This window comes from Dendropsophus ebraccatus, chromosome 10 (genome assembly GCF_027789765.1).
Source record: "Dendropsophus ebraccatus isolate aDenEbr1 chromosome 10, aDenEbr1.pat, whole genome shotgun sequence".
Taxonomy (NCBI): Eukaryota; Metazoa; Chordata; class Amphibia; order Anura; family Hylidae; genus Dendropsophus; species Dendropsophus ebraccatus.
The window spans coordinates 25,318,561-25,336,871 of record NC_091463.1 but is presented as its reverse complement, the minus strand read 5'-3'; the positions used below and the strand labels follow the sequence as shown (position 1 = coordinate 25,336,871).

The window sequence follows — 18,311 nt, the reverse complement described above, 5'->3', positions numbered from 1 at the left end:
CCATTCAAGTGAATAATACTGATTGCAATACCATACACAACCAGAGGATGGAAGGGGGGGGGGATGTGGTGGGGGGGTTGTGGTAGCATTTTTTTATTTATTTTTTTTTAAGAAAGGTGTCCTGTTTTTCCTATTCTGTACAATCACTTGGAAATACCATTGGGTAGGGATGGGGGGGGGGGGGGGGGGGGACACGTCAAGTTTATCAACAAAATTTATGAAAGGACTTTATTTTGTTTCACCCAAAAATATTATAAAATTTCCAACCCTCACACAAATGTTCTGTTTTGATACGTTTTCCAATGTCATTTATTTTTCATTATAAAAGCCGCCCGACCCGTCAAATAAAACAATTTACTTATGACAAAATATTAAACAATAGCTTTGTTCAAAGAATGACAATTTCTAACTCTACCACTGTACACTTCATTTTTGTTTCCATTGTTCCTGTCAATGTTCAATCCCTCTTTTTCCCTTTCTGTATCATTCGAGGGGGATGCTATAAGCATGCTTAGTTGCATCAGAAAAGTCTTTGGTGTTGTTTGGGCCACAAAACACCTTTAAGCAATGACATACTTAAGACACTGCGGTACTTCTGTAAGACACTTCTTTTTTGGGGTTGAGTTGTATAGCAGGGGGGTATAGACTGGCTGGTGTAATTCGATATTGACGTCAGTCTCCCCACCTTTCCTTCGATTTCTTTTTATGATAATATATTAGTCTTTATGATCTCTTTCGTCTTCCTTCAAGATTTCTGAAACTGGCTGGTCTTATTTTCATTTCTGCAAAGTCAAGGGAGTGTTCATGACCCTTCCAATGGAACCAGTTGACTCCCTACGAGAAATAAAGGAAATACAACCATAGGTCAGTATAGGTAATACGTACAGTACTTGTCATATAGTTAAATACTTTAGAGTACTTTGTGTCAAGTGGTGATCATTACCACCAATGGGTATAAAAAGGGTAAAATGGGATTTTTTTTGTGTGTGTGGCATCTCATCCAATCCTGAAAAATAAACCAGTTAATTTAAAAGAATTTTTTTTTGCCAGATTAAGGATTATCAAAAAGATGGATGACAACTTTATTCTGGCAATTTTAGGGGTTTAACATTGATTTAGAAGGACCCTTAGGTGGTCCTAAAGTGAGTCTCCTCTATTCCGTTCTGAGGAGAACTATTTTTGGGAGCTGTAGCAGTGAGTGCATTGAAAATCATACATTAAAATGGTCGGCACTCACCTGACTGTGACTGTTGTCTTTATATCTGCCCATGATGTTTACTCTGTGACAATTCTTGTACCAGAAAGCTCCTTTATAAGACAGAGCACAGTTGGTAATGGCGGAATCGTTGTCCTTGTCAAACGTGGAAAATGGACGTCCGTTGTGGTAAGTCATTGAATCACCTAGAATGGCAGAAGACCTCAGTGTTAATATCATGTGTGTCCCTTTAATTACAATCTACGTACAACCAGACACTCATTTACTTCTAGTTAACATTTACATAGAAGGAGACCTACATTGTTACATTGGTTTAACAAATTTACGATTCCCTTCACATCCCTGTATTACTATATCATCTTAATGATAATTTAGGAGGTAATTATGGATCTAATTACAGAAGGTAACAAATGAGTGTATAAGTGTACGTTATACCAGGAATAAGCAATACATATGATTAATGTCCTCGCTGTGCTGAACATGTATGATCATGTATACGGCAGAGGTACCGGAACACAAATTATAGAGATAATGAATGCAGAACTGTTCCATCTATGACAACCTGTTATCATAGAACGAGGCAGGTATAAATGCACGTAGCTTATACAGCGTTGTCTTGCATGAGTTTAAAGGGGAAGAATGTCTACTGGTTACTAGATGAACCGGTGTTCAACTTTGGACAGATATATCTAGGTCCACCTAAGCTGAATGCATTGCATTCTGGGAGAGTTAAGCTCTGTTTCCCACAGGTGTTTGTTTTTTTTTATTCCCCCCCCCCCCTACCTTTGTCAAGCATTCCCATTAACTACAAAATAATTTTTGACAGGTATCTTCCAGTCCATCTGGTTCCCTTAACCTTTGACCAGGGGTGTGAAGAGGAATTATACAAGCTTTTAGCAAAGCCGTCAATGGGATAAATGCACATTTTTCAAGCGGACCTGTCAAGCAGTCAGATCTGCCAACATTAGGTTAAAGAAGGTCGTATAGACACTATTCTCTTGTACAGATATTCAGTATAACTAGGAATTTATTCCTGCTGACTCTGGACCTAAGAGTCCAGTGGGTGGTCCACTGCTAAGTGATGATTGACAGCTATACATGACGATGCATGTTTATATAAGGAATATTGTCGGTCATTGATGAAGATCGATTCTTAGTTAAATTGAATCTTTATATACAAAAGTAATAATAGTGATATGTTTTAGAGCTCCTCCTGCTCTGAAACATGGTGTCGGTATATTAAAAGGGTTGTCCAGCGAAAATCTTTTTCTTCCAAAACTTTTCAGAAAGTTATATAGATTTGTAATATACTTCTATTTAAAAAATATCAAGTTTTCCCATACTTATCAGCTGCTGTATGTCCTGCAGGAAGTGTTTTTTTTCCAGTCTGACACAGTGCTCTCTGCTGCCTCCTCTGTCCGAGACAGGAACTGTGCAGAGCCGGAGAGGTTTTTTTTTATGGGGAATTGCTGAATTGCTGCTGCTGTGGACAGTTCCTGTTTCGGACAGAGGAGGCAGCAGAGAGCACTGTGTCAGACTGAAAAGAAAACATTTCCTGCAGGACATACAGCAGCTGATAAGTATGGGTAGACTTGAGATATTTAAATAAAATAAAATTACATATCTATATTACTTTCTGAAACCAGTTGATTTGAAAGACAAAGATTTCGGCTGGAGTACCCCTTTAAACAGCATTTTGGGCATCTGGTTCACACATATACAATTAGACCTCTTTACTGCTGTGTCTGAACTAGGCGCTAATGTGAACGAATCATGAATGGTAAATAAGAGAAACACCTACCAGCTGTTCCAGCTGAGTAACCATCAACCTTCAGTCTGTATCGACTCCTGGAATCGCCAACTCCAAATTTGTCATAGACAGCATAAGCAGTTTCACCTTGGTCTCTAAGGTCAACACGCAGCTCATATTGTCCCTGGGATGTAATTTTGTGCAAATTGTCCAGACCTATAAAAGATAATATTTTACTTTTTATGTATTGTACAAGGAAACACTTGTACTCTAAAGATGTCACCTCAATTTACTGTACCTGCCATTGAAATGGAAACACTCCCTCTACAGATAAACGCGAGTGTGCAGCATTTGATTACCGGTGGCTGGGGAAGATGGATGCAGCCTTAGGAAGTCCCGGAAAGCATGGTCTATGGTTGCATCCACGGTTTCTAGGCAGCCTATTGGCTGCAATCAACTTTTTCAACCACTGGCAATTAAATCAATGAACCCAAACATGCTCGATGTTTGGTCATCGCTAACTCCCACCATTTATGATTATTACTTATTTGTAGAGTGCCCTTGGTTCCAGGGCATTGTACAAAAATGGGTTGTAGACTTTTAGGCTTCTAGGTTTTGAAGGTTGTAATGGTGGACAAGAGGCATGTCAGGGTAGTGAGCTCCAGAGTATGGAAGAAGCTCGGTGCTGCGACCTGTACTGTGATCTGTGCCGTGAAAAAATAGGACATGTCCTAGCATGGAGGTGGATCGCAACGCAGTCTTCTTAATAGAAGTCTATGAGGTCCGTGCCATTACCTGTTTGGCCAATAACTGGCCCATATTTATGGGGTTTTCCAAGATTGGACTGCACAGTCTCCAAGAACAGGGATTCCTTTCTTTGACAAGAGTCCCTGCTCCTGCATGTGCTTTCCATGGTGCCCTATGTTGTCGGTGTTATCGGCACGGATGATTTGCACCAAAATGAATCCCAAAAGTTTTATTTTTAGACGGATCAAATTTATTTATTTTTAGTTTGGAGCAAATTTGAATTGTTCAGAACCATTTGGCTCCCAGTAAGCAGCACAGTTATTCCTTAGAAACACATCTTTTCCAATTAAGGAATATACAGGGACCATAGGGAGACAAAGAAATGTGAAATTAATTTGTCAATAAGATATTTTTTCTGTCCGCCTGTTAAAGAGTTACTGGTATTGGAAATTATTCATAACCCATGAGCTTTGCTAATGATTTCTTAACTGTGTGTTAGCGCATGTAATTCGTGTTTTTAGATAGTAAATTGGCTGCCTTTTAATACTTTAAAGAGAATGAGGCCATTTAACTGGATAATCTGGTATTATTATTGTTCTGTGCGATAATGGCAGTAAAATAATGACTGGGTTTTTTTCCCAGTTTTATAATTTTTTTCAACAATACATAATTTGTTGTTGTTAAATTTGATTGCTTGTCTGATACCATTCAACAAAATAACACATTTCAAGTAAAAAAAAAAAATCCATAGCATGCCAAGCTGTTATTTTGTATTCAGTACTATTATATAAAGCCAGAACTCCAGGAACCAAATGTAATGTCTTTCTATCCTAAACTACTCTGCGCTGTAGATTTGAGCAGTAGTAAATAAGGACTAGTGTTGAGCAAGCACTTAATTGCTTGAGTGCTTGTTACTCAAGTCGAACAGTTTTCAATCCTCAAGAGCTCGACTTGAGAAACAAACCCCATTAAAATTAATGGAAGACAAGAGGGTGCTTGGTTAAAGAGGTAAATTTATTTCCCCCTATCTGTGCTTCCTGCTCGGCAGAACAGAGTGTGCTTGGTTAAAGGGGTATTGCAGGAAAAATGTATTTTCCCCTATTCACAGGCTAGGGGAAAAGTAGGAGATCGTGGGGGGGTCTGATCCCTGAATTCCGGCATACTTGTATCTTACCATCGCTCCATAGGAATGAATAGAGCTGCGGTTTGCGTGCCGACCCCGGGCTCTATCCATAACAGAGCCAGCTGGGCCCGATACAGAGATGTCCAGGGGGTTTAGGGGTCAGACCCCCTGGGATCTCCTACTTTTCCCCTGTCCTGTGGATAAGGAAAAAATTTATTTTTCCAGGAATACACCTTTGGGGTGCCTTCACACGTACCGTATCACTGCGTATTTAACGCTGCGTTTTTATCGCTGCGTTTTTGGTGCGATTTTTACATGCGCATTTTGATTTTCACATGATTTTCATGTGAAAATCAAAAGTCGATTGTAAAAATCGCACCAAAAATGCAGCGATACGGTACGTGTGAAGCTACCCTTAAAAGGAAACTATCAGCAGGTTCTTGCATATATGTCATGGTTTTCAAACTGTTATCCCTTAAATGAACATCTACAGGGTTCCTATGGGAAATCATTTACTTTGGATACACTATTTGGTTTTCTTACCTAGGAAAAATTCATTTTTGGGATCTCCAAATCCAGTGCTGTAGGCTCTCCAATTTCTGTAAAAATCTTCAGAGCCATCAGTTCTTCTCACAAACACCTATAAGTAGACGATAGTTAATTGTTAGGATTATGACATACATGCAGATGGCCCATTGAAAAGAGCGACAGGTAGCAGACCATCCCTATCTCGATTGGGAATATTCAACCTGTTTGAAGACCATGATCAGCCGATTGTGCATGTTGGCTGATGGCGGTCTTTTCACAGGTGCCATTACACCAAATGATTATCTTCCAGAACAGCTGGTAATCAGCCAAGTGTAGACAATAATCGCTTGATGTAACAGGGCCCTAATGCTATTCCTCTGGCTCATCGGGTACATACGTTTACTCTCTTTTTACTCTTTCTTTCCCTGCTGCTCCTGCTGTACAACCTTTTAGTTCTGGGTGTGTTTCCATTTTACTTTCTTGATGCCCCCAACTCAAAGAGCTAAATGGGGTAGTGGGGCGTAAGACAGCCAGGATCGGAAGCTCACACAGCCACAGGGAGGCAGTATACATAGTTTAATCGTTCACTGGAAAAACTCTTTGTTGAATGTCCATCACTTTGTTTTTCTAGAGGCAGCACTGCAGTGGAATTCAACAGTTACTACAGGGCTCCTCCACAGATCACAACTGATCGCTGGAGGTCCCAGCAGTAGGAAACCATATGATTAACTGATCGTCGGGGGAGTCTTTTAACAAACAGACATTGTTCGAAGTAGCCAACCTACCCTAATTTATTTCTTTTTCCATTCAAACTCAAAAATTTGTGGTGCCCTGACGTAATAAAAAGTCACCTGGAATGAGTTAAGGTTCTATTCGCCCTGGGATGTGTCAGAGATAAACATTAATCTGCTTGGGTTAGTTATGGTTTTTCATTCTTTGAAGCTTTTTCTTACTTTTTTTTTTTTTTACTCTTCCAGCTGCTCACCACATTCTGGATATACATAAGCTTTTCAGAATCACAATAATGTAAATGTGTATATAATATAGCTTGAATATAGAGAATATTTTTCATTATTGTTCAGAAACCTTAATTTTTTGCAGACACTATTTCATTTCACTTGAGTGAAATTTTACACGCTGGTTTTACTACCTTTCAGGACAGGCATGCATAATATGCATCCTATAGGCTTAGTTTTACATGTGATCTGGGCACTTTAGTGCTTTAGAAATTTTCTGCATTTTTCTAATGTTCCCAATACCTTTTGTATCTATAACAGGTGTTACAAAAAGCTATAGACTAAATTGGCGTGCATATGTGTATATTTGTTATATACTGTATGTTGTAGTTATTTGTTAGTTTGTTAGTTAATTTTATATATATATATATATATATATATATATATATATATATATATAATTCTTATTAATATTTTAGCACACAGGGGGACAATTTTTCTATTTTTCTACGAAGTATTCATCTGTTTTTTACCTAGCCAAATAGGACTCCTTTAACAAAATAGGCTGGGCATGGCATGGGGGGAAACAATAAATGGCACTAACTTACCTTTCCATGTGCCTACAATCCGCCATTTGCCCGGCCACGGGACCCTTGACGGAAGGTATTTTCCCCCAAGTTGCGATGACGTCACGACTCAGAGGAGAATGCCCATCTCTGATGAACAGTCCGTTCAGCCAATCAATTCCTGGAGCAGCGTCCTGCCCGAGTCCCTCATTGGCTGAGTGGCCAGTCCATCAGCCAGGTCATAATGTTGGCAGCCCAGGTGATCCTGGGCTGATCAGATAGTAGATCGTGGGGTAGGAAGAGGTAAGTTAGTGCTGTTTGTTGTTTTCCCCTTGTGCCCTTACATAAAAAAAAAAACCCTGAGGCTGGACTTCTCCTTTAATTTCCCCTATTGTGTGAAAAAATTTAAAATATAATAAAATCTGGCACCAAGATATTGATGGTTTATTCTAGGCCAGGATCAGTAGGAGTCCAACTGCAGGATTTACTGATAACTTTGTTCCTCCAGCTAGTGCCTCACAGAAAAACCCTCAATGATATGTTATTGTCATTATTATTCTCGATTCTATGCTATGGCTTCAGCTTCCAGTTTTATTTTTCATAAATATGTTTAATTGCCATTTACTTGGAAACTATATTGAATAATTTGCTTTATATTATTCATAGATATTATTATTGCTTTATTTATATATGTGTTTGAGGTTTTTGCACTTCTGCCATTTATGATTGTTAGATGAGATCTGCAGATGTATCTGTCCAAGCCAAATGTTAGGCAAGAATTGGCCTCCAGAATGAAGAATATAGACAGGTTGTGTACCGATCAACAAGAATTCATTATGTATTAAATGATCTGTGTGCTGATGAGGGATCGCTAGTCATCTGTAATTTATATTCCTGTTATATATAAAAAAAAGAAAGTGGCAGGGAGGGGAAAACAAATGAAAGAGAGTGGCAGGCAGGGAGGAAAGAAGTAAGGAGGGTGTCAGTGTCAGGAAGGAAAGAAAGAAGGAAGGATGTTAGGAAAGGGAAGGGGAGGGGGGAGAAAGAAGGAATGGAGGGTAAGGAAGGAAAGGAGGAAGGGAGAAGAAAAAAAGAAGGAGGAAGGGGTGGAAGGAGGATGAAGAAGGAAGGAAGGAGGGAAGGGAGGAAGGGATGGGTACCCAGTTTCTGTAACTAAAATTATCTTCTATTGGAGGTAGGGAAATAGTGTCAAAGCTGTGATACTAGCTGTCATGGCACCAGGCAGAGACACTTGGAAATGTATGGGTCTCTACCTTGTAAACATTAAAGAAGACACAGCAATCCTCTTTCAATAAGGAAAACATGTTCACAACGGCCGTAATTTGCACGTTGTGGAAATAGTTCTATGGGATCCCATCCGGAGTGTATACACATCGTATACGCTCCATCTGGGATCCTGTGCGGCGCCGCAAAGAACTGACATGTCAGTTTTCTGCGGCCGCAATTCAGTGAATTGCGGCCGTAGTAAACCCTGTCAGTTCACACAATAAAGTGAGCGGCTGCGGCCGCTTGCTTCATTGTGCACTATGGGAAGTTCTGATACGGGCGCGCGGTGATGCGCCCGCATCAGAACACTACGGCCAGAAAGATCATCCGGAATGATCTTAGCAAAGGCCTCCTTTGTAGTGTGAACATAGCCTTATACTAAAACTGCATGTCAATTTTATATCTTTTAATACACCCTTGTCGAAGATTTTACCATTTCCAATTCGATAGAGAGGTTTGTAAGATTGTTATTATTCTTTAAATAATCTTTATACTTTGCCATTATGGCAGTAAAAAAATGATCAAAATCTATATGGATCAGTTTCAATAATTTTGTTCAGAGTTGTTCAGAGCATGTAGCATACATGGCTTTATACATCAGTCTACATTAGATTTCAGTGATATTTGATACTTACAATCCATCCGCCTCCATCCGCCTCCATGTCACAGAATACTTCCATAGGTTGTGACTGGTCACCGTTTACATAAATTGTGTACATTCCTGATTCTGTCTCTCCGTTTAGAATGGCTTGAGAACAGTCTCTAGGGAATGGATAGAGGAGTCCAGCTAAATAGAAACAATAAAAAAAAACTGATTAGTAACTTTGGTTGGTCCATACATTGGATGATCCAACAGTTTGTTATAACAAAGTGTTGAACAGACTTGCTGACCTGTTCGGGCTCTGCAACTTTCTCCTAATCCGAACGTTCGGCAGCTGAAGAAGGTGAATGTCGCCCTAGGGCGTCCGGGAAAAAATGGATACACGGTGGTATCCATATTTCCCTGGCAGTCCTACGGAGGAATTCAACACCTTCAGCCACCAGAAGTCAAATGTGGAGCTTTCAGGTTCGGCATCGTTCTCCAAACCTGAACTCTTCTAACTGTTAGGTAAGTCCACTCAACACTAATCATGGGCTGACATGCCATGTCTGACACCTTTGTTGGTTAGACATGGCAGTGAGTTTACAGTGATAACCCAACATAATAGTTAAAAAAATATTTCATATCTATGATGTGACTTTCCGCAGGGGAATTGCATCTCTATTAAAGTAAACGTGGCCATGTGCAGTTCCCTGCAAAGTCAGCAGGACAGGAGCAGCCCTGTGTAGGAATGACAGTGATAGGTTGTGGGGCCAGTGGGCATCTAAGGGGTTGATTACCGCTGATCATAGTAATATGCCCCTACTTAAACAGAAACATTTAGGCTAGGTTCACATCTGCATCAGATGCTGTGTTCAGGTCCTCAGTTGCAGAATCTGTTCAAAATGAAGTCAATAATATTGTTTTTGTCCTTTGTTAAAATCTAGAAAAATAGTTGACCCCAGCCGGAAAACCAGTGGACAATTCGACTCTGTTGGTGTCCATTGTGCACCACATCCAATGCTGAATCTGCCTTACTGGAATGTTCTAAACTCCCTGACCTTTCTACTCTAACCCCTGACCACCTACTCAAAGAATTGTACACAGAAATCATGGGTCTTCGAAGCAAAAATGGTCCCATTCTAAGCTGGGACCCCCTACCAAGTTACTTCCTGTCAATATTTTTTTTTAACATATCTTGACAGATAAATCTGTTACAGATGTATAGGCGAATAATATGGTTGTGTTGAGAGGCAGGGGAAACAGTCCATTGGTTTGGCTTTCCCACTATAGGCCCCATAGGACTTACAAGGTCTATCCCTATGGCAAGTTAGGCCATTTGTTAGGCTATTTATTGATACGTATATTTTATAACATCTTTAAAATTTTCAATTTAAATAGCCTCATGTATAAAAACATATACTGATAAAAAGTGTAGCATTTGCCCCTAGCACCCATCCCAATCCCAGGAAAGCATGACAGCTAAAACCTCGGCTATGAGAATCCGCTACGCTCCATCAGTTTCCATCCATGAAGCCCAATATATTTCTATTACTGTCACAACTGACCCGCTGAAAAAAATCCATATTCAGTGACTTCTATGCCATGTATATATCCAATAAAAATACATTTCTCCCCAAGGACTGGTATTAGTAAGGATTAGGCATTCTGATCATAATATATCCTATAAATCCTCTCTGTTCTCTGGCACAGACATCTCATTCAGAGTCTAAGAAAATCTAATATGAATGCGATGGAAAACCAGAAAATGGATTCCAGTTCTAACATGACAGATATGATGTTTCTATAAATACGATGACTGTAAAGCCCTGGGTTTAAGAACAGGAAGAATAAAGAGTCTGCGGCTTCTGTGTATAACCGCAAACACAAAGGAAGCCAATAATAATAATAATGTGCTATAGGGAATAAAACATTATTCCAATGCCTGCTGCTTGCATAACATCTCTATGTGTTAGTCCCGTCCTCTGCCTTTAGCCAATACTTTTTTTTTCTTTTTTTTTTTTTCTATCAGAATGGCTTGAAAACTTAGGTTGTTCCCATTCGGGATTAGAAACGCGTCTGCTTTAGATTTCACCCCAGCACTGGGAGCACATCCTGTTCATTTGAAAGCCAGCCAAGGCGAGGTAAGTAGCCCAAAACAAATTCTTTGTCTAGTCTTCAAGTCTTTGTAGTGCGTCCCTCGCTCCCAGCACTTACTAGTCTGGCTTCGCTCTCTATACTCGAGTCCTTCCAAGCACATGTTTCTCTTCAAATATGAATGACTTTCCATTCAATATCTCGAGACCCTTAGGTCACGTTTAGGTCAGGCCGTACAAAGTTCTAGAACATTGTATATATTTTAGCCAGTTGTGTATGTAACCATTTACAAGAGCAAGACCTGATGCGCCAAAAAGCATTTCATTTTCCCGATACGATAAGCAAATAGCTCAGGACGTCTTAAATATGCATTTATAAAATAGAGTCTACCTGCAAATGATTGGTAAATCACAACTGTCATTGAAGTGCACATTTTCCCCTAGAAATAACATTTAATTTTCTGCTTGGAGGGGACGTGGAAAGCTTTTAATGCAGCCTTGACATTTAAAGAACTGGAAGCTGGAAAAAAAACACTTGTAGCAGGTTTCTGTCAGCACAACTTTTTTTTTTTTTAATGCTTTTAAAGTGTTACTGCAAATAATTCAGCTCTGCTTATTATATTGATCGGCTTTGTCTACCTTTATGATGGAAATGCATTATCGGTCTCCTTCTGATATCTCAGAATCAAACACATTGTCAGAAGACTTATCTCATGCATTGCTATACCAACAAGAAGGTAGACATACGGCTAAATCATAAGGAACCACTATGGGAGGGTGGGAAAAATTATTTATTTTGTAAATATTATCCATCGGTAAGACTGTCGTAAAAGTGGGTAGGTATGGTAGTCACTTGGTTATGATATTGTCCATGCCAGTGTTGCCAGACACATTGGGGAGGGGGATGAATCAGTTCTGATACTAAGAAAAAGCAGGGTAGGTTAGTGCTTTCATTTTCCTAAGGGCTTCTGAAAAATTAAAGCTGGGATCTTGTTGGTGGCCTCAGGCAAGCGTTGTATGTAAGGTGAATAAAATAAATACAAAGAAGGTTCAATAGTTAAAATCTACAAGAATGGATGTTTCCATAATACATGAAAAGAACAACAAAAAAAGGAATCCGTAAGCAGTTTTGATTTAGACCCCCCTATACAGAAGGGGCATAACAATACCTCCTCTTTTGCAACTTTCATGACCAAGAAAATTGGTTAAAGTGTGGATGCCCAATCTAACTGATAGCAAGAGTTTCTTTAGACTTAGAATGGAGCCTGGCTCCTACTACTGGTCACATTGGGTGGCCAGCTGGGCAGTGAGGCACATGGCTGCATACTTCCTCTAGCTATAATTCACAGTTGCTATAACTGCACATTCTTAACAACATGTGAAAAGTTTATACTATCTAAGGACCCAGGTGCTGCCACAACAAGTGCCCATATGGCAAGCATTTCTGGTTAAAGAGACTCTGTCAGTAGGTTTATGCTGTCATCTATAAGGGTAGCATAAACTAGTGACAGAGAAGCTGAACAGAATGATGTATCACTTACACTGTTCTGGGCAGCTGATCCAGAGATATCCTCCTCAATAACATGGACAATAAGTAGTCCTCTCCATTATGTTCATGAGACCAGTAGTCCTGGATATTCATGAGAAGCAGAAAACTCCGCCCACCATTTGCTGATTGGCAGTTATCTATCCAGGCTGTGTATAGGCAGTCAGCTGTCAATCAGCAGCTGGAGGGCGGGGGAGGGGTGTGATAAGAATCCTACTCTCCTGCATATTAGAAGAACGGCTGAACAGAAAGATGTAAGTAATACACTAATCTGTTTAGCGTTTCTGTCACTAATTCATGCTGCCCTCATTTAAGGCAGAATAAACCTAGTGACAGATTCCCTTTTAGGGCATGCAGCTTCCTGTATTGTTGCCTTTTGCCCTTTCTTTAATCTATGATTGACAGCTCTAGCATTCAATCAGGGTACTGATAGAGGTGTCAAACATAGCTGAGGAGTTGCCAATACAGAGAGCTGCAACCATATGCCTGTGTTCCAGAAAGATACAGAGCTGATTTTAGTTTAATATATTTATCCAGTGTTATCCAGATGTTATATGTTATAGCATTGCACACAGGACTATACACATGGCAAAGCTTGTTGAGAATACATCATGAATACATCATGCAATGGAGCATGACACCATGTCTTTCTTGAATCTAAGAGTACAACTGGACTTATATTATGGGTGATATTACACAGACTCCTACCATATGAAAACAGTCATATACAGTACGTGAACTATGACATTGCATCAATGTAAAAGAATGAAAGGAATATCAAACACTAATATCCTTACTTGTTGTAAATATAGTTTGGATGAATTTGCTCTTGATGTTTCCATTCAATGCCTGAAGTCTTACTGTATACTGAGAAGAGGGGCTGAGGTCGAGCAATCTGTAAGAGGTGGCATCTGGTCCCAAAGCTACTTCCTATTACAAGAGAAAAAAAAGTATAATAGAAAATAGACTAAGCAGGGCCAACATGCTTCTTACTAGACCCATGGTATTATGAGTACAAAAACCATGATTAGTTCTTTCTTATCAAAGCATAGGTAGGAAAACAGCAGCCCACCATGATTCATCGGCCCACCATCACCCATTCATTCTAATACAACAGCCATGTAACTACCATGTTATCAAGTCACACAAAACACTGTGCTGACATAATATATTTTTAGACCGGGGATGATTTCTGGGCCTTGATGACCGAGTACTTTTTTTTCTTTTTCCCATCATCATAGACCAAGAATAGTAACTTTCCCATTGACTTATATCTACATTTATTATAATTTTATAGTAAATAAGGTTACAAAAAATAAGAGTTCATTAAGCTCCTATAAATAACCAATAAATAACCTATAATCCCACTATGTTTATCCAGAAGAGGGCAAGAAAACCTCTATAAGGCATAAGCCAATCACCCCATACCAAGGGGAAAAATTCCTAAGAGCTTGTTTTTTGTAGGACAAGTTGTACTGCAGCTATTTTAGATTTCATATAGTTCATTGACTAACTTGTATTCACTCTGTATAGGGTGTTTTATTTATTTATTTTGGGGGGGGGGGGTGTTAATGAAAATAAATGAGATTTGGACTGGTGAGCTTTGACCTTTTTATCTGTTTATAGTATTTCATATTTTTACTCTTGTAGTTGATCACACCATTCAGATACTCCTGCATAAGGTCCAGTATTTCCTGGCTGCCTTTCAGCATTGCCGACTAATTTTTTTCTATTCTGTTTCTTTTATAGGAGAACATCACATTCAATCTCCAGGTCTCTGATATATTACAATACACTACAGTTACATAGTCACATAGTTAATATGGTTGAAAAAAGACACATGTCCATCAAGTTCAACCAAGGAGGGGATGGATACAGGGAAGGGGGAGGGGTGATAGGTTTTATACATATGCATTTATATTATTTTGCTCTAAGAACTTGTCTAGCCCTGTTTTGAAGCCCTCTACTGTTTTTGCTGTGACCAGATGCTGTGGTAGACTGTTCCACAGATTCACAGTTCTCATGGTAAAGAAGGCTTGTCGCCTCCGGAGATTGAACCTTTTTTTCTCCAGGCGGAGGCAGTGCCCTCTTGTCCTTTGAGGGGGTTTTACCTGGAACATCTTTTCCCCATATTTCTTGTAGGGGCCATTTATATATTTAAATAAGTTAATCATATCTCCCCTTAAATGTCTCTTCTCCAGACTAAACAAATTTAATTCTTTTAATCTCTCCTCATAACTAAGATGCTCCATTCCCCTTATTAGTTTAGTTGCCCGTCTTTGTACCCTCTCCAGCTCTAGAACATCCTTTTTATGAGTCGGGTTCCAAAACTGGAAGGCATACTCCAGATGAGGCCGCACCAAAGCTTTATAAAGCGGTAATATTATATCCGTATTGTTATGCATTGTATTATGCCTGTCAGTTTAAGGCTGACAGGTAATCTACTTGGCCATGCCTTCTTAAAGGCCAAGTAAGTACACTGACATGGCAGACCTAGGGATCTTAACAGTGCCCTGGCTGCTATGGAAATCCATTGGCACCTGGTGAGAGGGCAACTCAAGAGAAACTTCTAACATGTTGCATCTAAGAGGTTAGACTACTACCATTCTTGCTTGGTAGGATAAGGGAGCCTGGCTGTGAAGTGATAGACAAGATACCCAACACTAGACACCCATGCCAAGCTATTCCAGCCCTGCTATGTAAAGGCGTATCGGTGATCATTGAGGGATTAAGGCGTCATTAACGCTGACTATAAACTATAAATTGCAAATGTAACAAATATAATTTTCAGCCGGGAATGCTCAGATGTTAATTCATGTAATACGCCATTTATGTGGTTAGCCCTGATATGGTTTCTTTTCTTTGGAAGGTTGTCAGAAGTAATTTGTAAACCCATTAAGCCCACACAGCTAGGTTAACTGGTTTAATTGTTGCACATGTTTACCATATGTCATCTCCCATTAATAGGAAGCAAAGTAAAATATCAACTTTCATGCTGTTAGTAATAGGAGACTTGTAATATCTGGTAAGGCACTTTCGAGACGCCACCAGTGGCTTGTATGGAAATCATTAACACATAAATCTTTGCAAAGGGCGCTCATTTTTTCCCCCTCTAACTTTGAATAGATGTGGATTTCTCTCAATGGTTATTTGCAATGGAACTTGCTGTTAAATTCATTCCAGGAGTTAGTAGAAAATCATGGCCGCCCTTTAATTCGGTGGTAAAAAGCACACATAGAATTTCAATCATTCTTCTTAAGGCTGAGGGGGTAGGTATATCAGGTGAGTATCACTAAATAGAAAGTGAGGCCTTCCTCTACATTGATTAGAAAATATGACTATTTCCAAAAGTAAATGGGGTGTATGCCACTGGTACATTGATAAGATGATACTTGGTTTAGACAGAAAGCCAATATATCTATGCCTCAGATGGCACAATTGTGGTGTGAATGCACCCTGACAATGAGTTCTACTATTAGATACAGCTTATGGTCAGAGGTGGTAATGCTTCTTGAAGAGGGGTGCTTAGTTTTTATTTAGTCTTATACAAGCCGACCCATTTGAGGGTCACCTAAACAACTAAGAAGGATTTGAGGAAGGAAGTGTTGACCAGCTATTTGCTCAAGAGAGATTATTTTTTTTCTTAGGGAGAATTGCCAGTCCTGTAGGACTTCTTATACTAGCACTAGTCTTCCCAAGGAGAAACATTACCCCCTCAAACCCATGTCAAAGACCTCTCGCCCAGGCAACCAGTACCCTGCATACTGACAAGGAGCAAGAACCACTGAAATATCTCTCTACAGATGGGTCCTCCTACTTTTGGTGCATGTTCTGGTTTGGCTGATGACACCTGATTAATTTTTAAGGCTTTTTTATGGGTTTTAGCTACTTCCAGTTTTCCCAGGGAACATTTCAGGCCTTTACAACTTCCTATGCTAGTTGGTGATCTCTAGAGATGAGTGCAACTCGAGCATGCTCAAATCCGATCATTTGGCAATTGAATACCAGTGGCTGAAGAAATTGGAGGCAACCCTAGAAAGTCCTAGAAAACATGGGTACAGGTATGTAGGCTGTATCTATGTTTCCCCAAACTCCCTAGGGCTGCATCCAACTTCTTCAGACACCAGTATTCAAATGCCAACCAATCAGACTTAAGCAAGCTCCAGTTGCTCTCATGTCTAGTGGTCTCCACAAGGAGAAACCTTACACACATACCCAGGTATGATACATATCTATTGATAGCGCTCAATCTATCTTCTTTATAATGTGTCTAACATTTATAGTCAATTTACAGCTTGAACTTCCCATGATACACAGTATATTTTGTATCCGTGGGTTATGAAACCCTGTAAAGCTAGAAGATCATTTCTAATGAAAAAGGAAGGGCAAAAGGCGAATAACTTTCCGAGCTCTGACTCATAATGATAGCCAAATTACTTTGTAATTAAAATGTTTTGCATATTAACCTTCCAAATTATGGTTCTAATATAGTTGAAGTGCTGTGTTATGATACTTGTGTAAGAAGTGCAAACGCATTTCATCTAGCTTTCCAGAGACGACACTTTAGTACAATTTTAGTTTGCTAATCACAGTATCTATCTATCTATCTATCTATCTATCTATCTATCTATCTATCTATCTATCTATTATTTTTCAGGAATTATCTGCCCATATGTTTATCACCCTTTACCATTTATCATCTGGTAAAAGTTTTAGGCTTGTGAGAATAAACAAGATGTAATAATATCCGCGGATTATTTAAATAATTTGGACAGTCAACGAAACTTCCGCAACAAAATTGAGGACTAGTAAATATATTCAGCAAACCTGTCCGATATTTTTCCCGATGTGTAATGGATCCTGATTCAGATTTGGAAGTGACCTAATAGCCCTATGATTGACCACACATGGTATTTAAAGGAGCAGGGACTTCTGCCTTTGATTGGTGTCCCTGCTTCTATACAGTACACTGGCCAGATGGGTCGAGGCAAAACAAATACAAAAGTGATCACAAAAGATTTGGTTTTGAACTAATCCATTTTAAAGGAATTTCGGACAGTCAGGTTTCATCTCTTTTATAGAATATTGAATCCCTCTGTTATCACTGTAGACATCAGCATGTTAACACTTGGAAATTAGCATATTCAAAGAATTTTACTTGTCCTTTCTTGTTAAACATAGTTATATTTATTTCTGGTTTTGTGGCCTCAAGCACATTGCTATACAACTAGCTGCATTTTTATTTTATTTTTTTTGCCTTCGCCTTGTATTAGACTTTATTCTATAGTTATATGTTTACTTATTATATTTGCTATATTCACATCCTAAGATGTCATAAATACAATATGCAAATAGAAAACCAAGCATTGAAGGGATGAAAACACAAAATGACTATATATTAATATGACGGTAGAGAAATATACTAAGGGAAGGACCAAGAGTCAAGGGGCCATTATACAAAGGGGCCCAGGTCAGGTTGGTTGTATTAGATATTTTAGTATAAAGCAAAAACCAAAGAGGGAATTCCACTCCATACATCCTAGCATGTGCACAAACAATACTGTGCCAAGCTGCCCCAAAGGTCATAGTAAAATCTGTGGTTGTTAGGCAAGTAAATAGTCATTTAACCCATTTTGATGTTTGCATTGGGACTCTATGTCCTTTCCTTAGAAGGACCCATTGACTTTCACTACTTGAACAGATGCCATTTCATTGGTTAGGGTCACAAGAGCCTAAGATATCTTCTTAATGCTGCAAAACAAGAAAAATTCTACTAGAGCTAATTATTAGTGTCGGGCAAACCTGCCAAACTTTTTGGGTTCAGCCAAATCCAAACACATGTCATTTGGCTTCTCGTGGCTGGAGAAGTTGGATGCAGCCCTAGGAAGTCCGAGAAAACATGGATATAGCCTATGG

General features: G+C 39.3%; 1 protein-coding gene across 1 annotated transcript in view; it reads right to left on the bottom strand.

Moving 5' to 3' along the window:
• Positions 1 to 214: 214 nt before the first annotated feature.
• Positions 215 to 18,311, bottom strand: part of TNC (tenascin C) — an 86,695-nt gene continuing 68,598 nt past the window's right edge. The window contains exons 19-24 of the mRNA XM_069942969.1: positions 13,193 to 13,325; positions 8,809 to 8,960; positions 5,380 to 5,476; positions 3,018 to 3,182; positions 1,238 to 1,401; positions 215 to 834 (exon numbers count right to left, since the gene is read on the bottom strand). Of these exons, the coding sequence (XP_069799070.1) occupies positions 724 to 834; positions 1,238 to 1,401; positions 3,018 to 3,182; positions 5,380 to 5,476; positions 8,809 to 8,960; positions 13,193 to 13,325 (822 nt within the window). The 3' untranslated portion in view covers positions 215 to 723. The remainder of the gene's footprint in view (positions 835 to 1,237; positions 1,402 to 3,017; positions 3,183 to 5,379; positions 5,477 to 8,808; positions 8,961 to 13,192; positions 13,326 to 18,311) is intronic.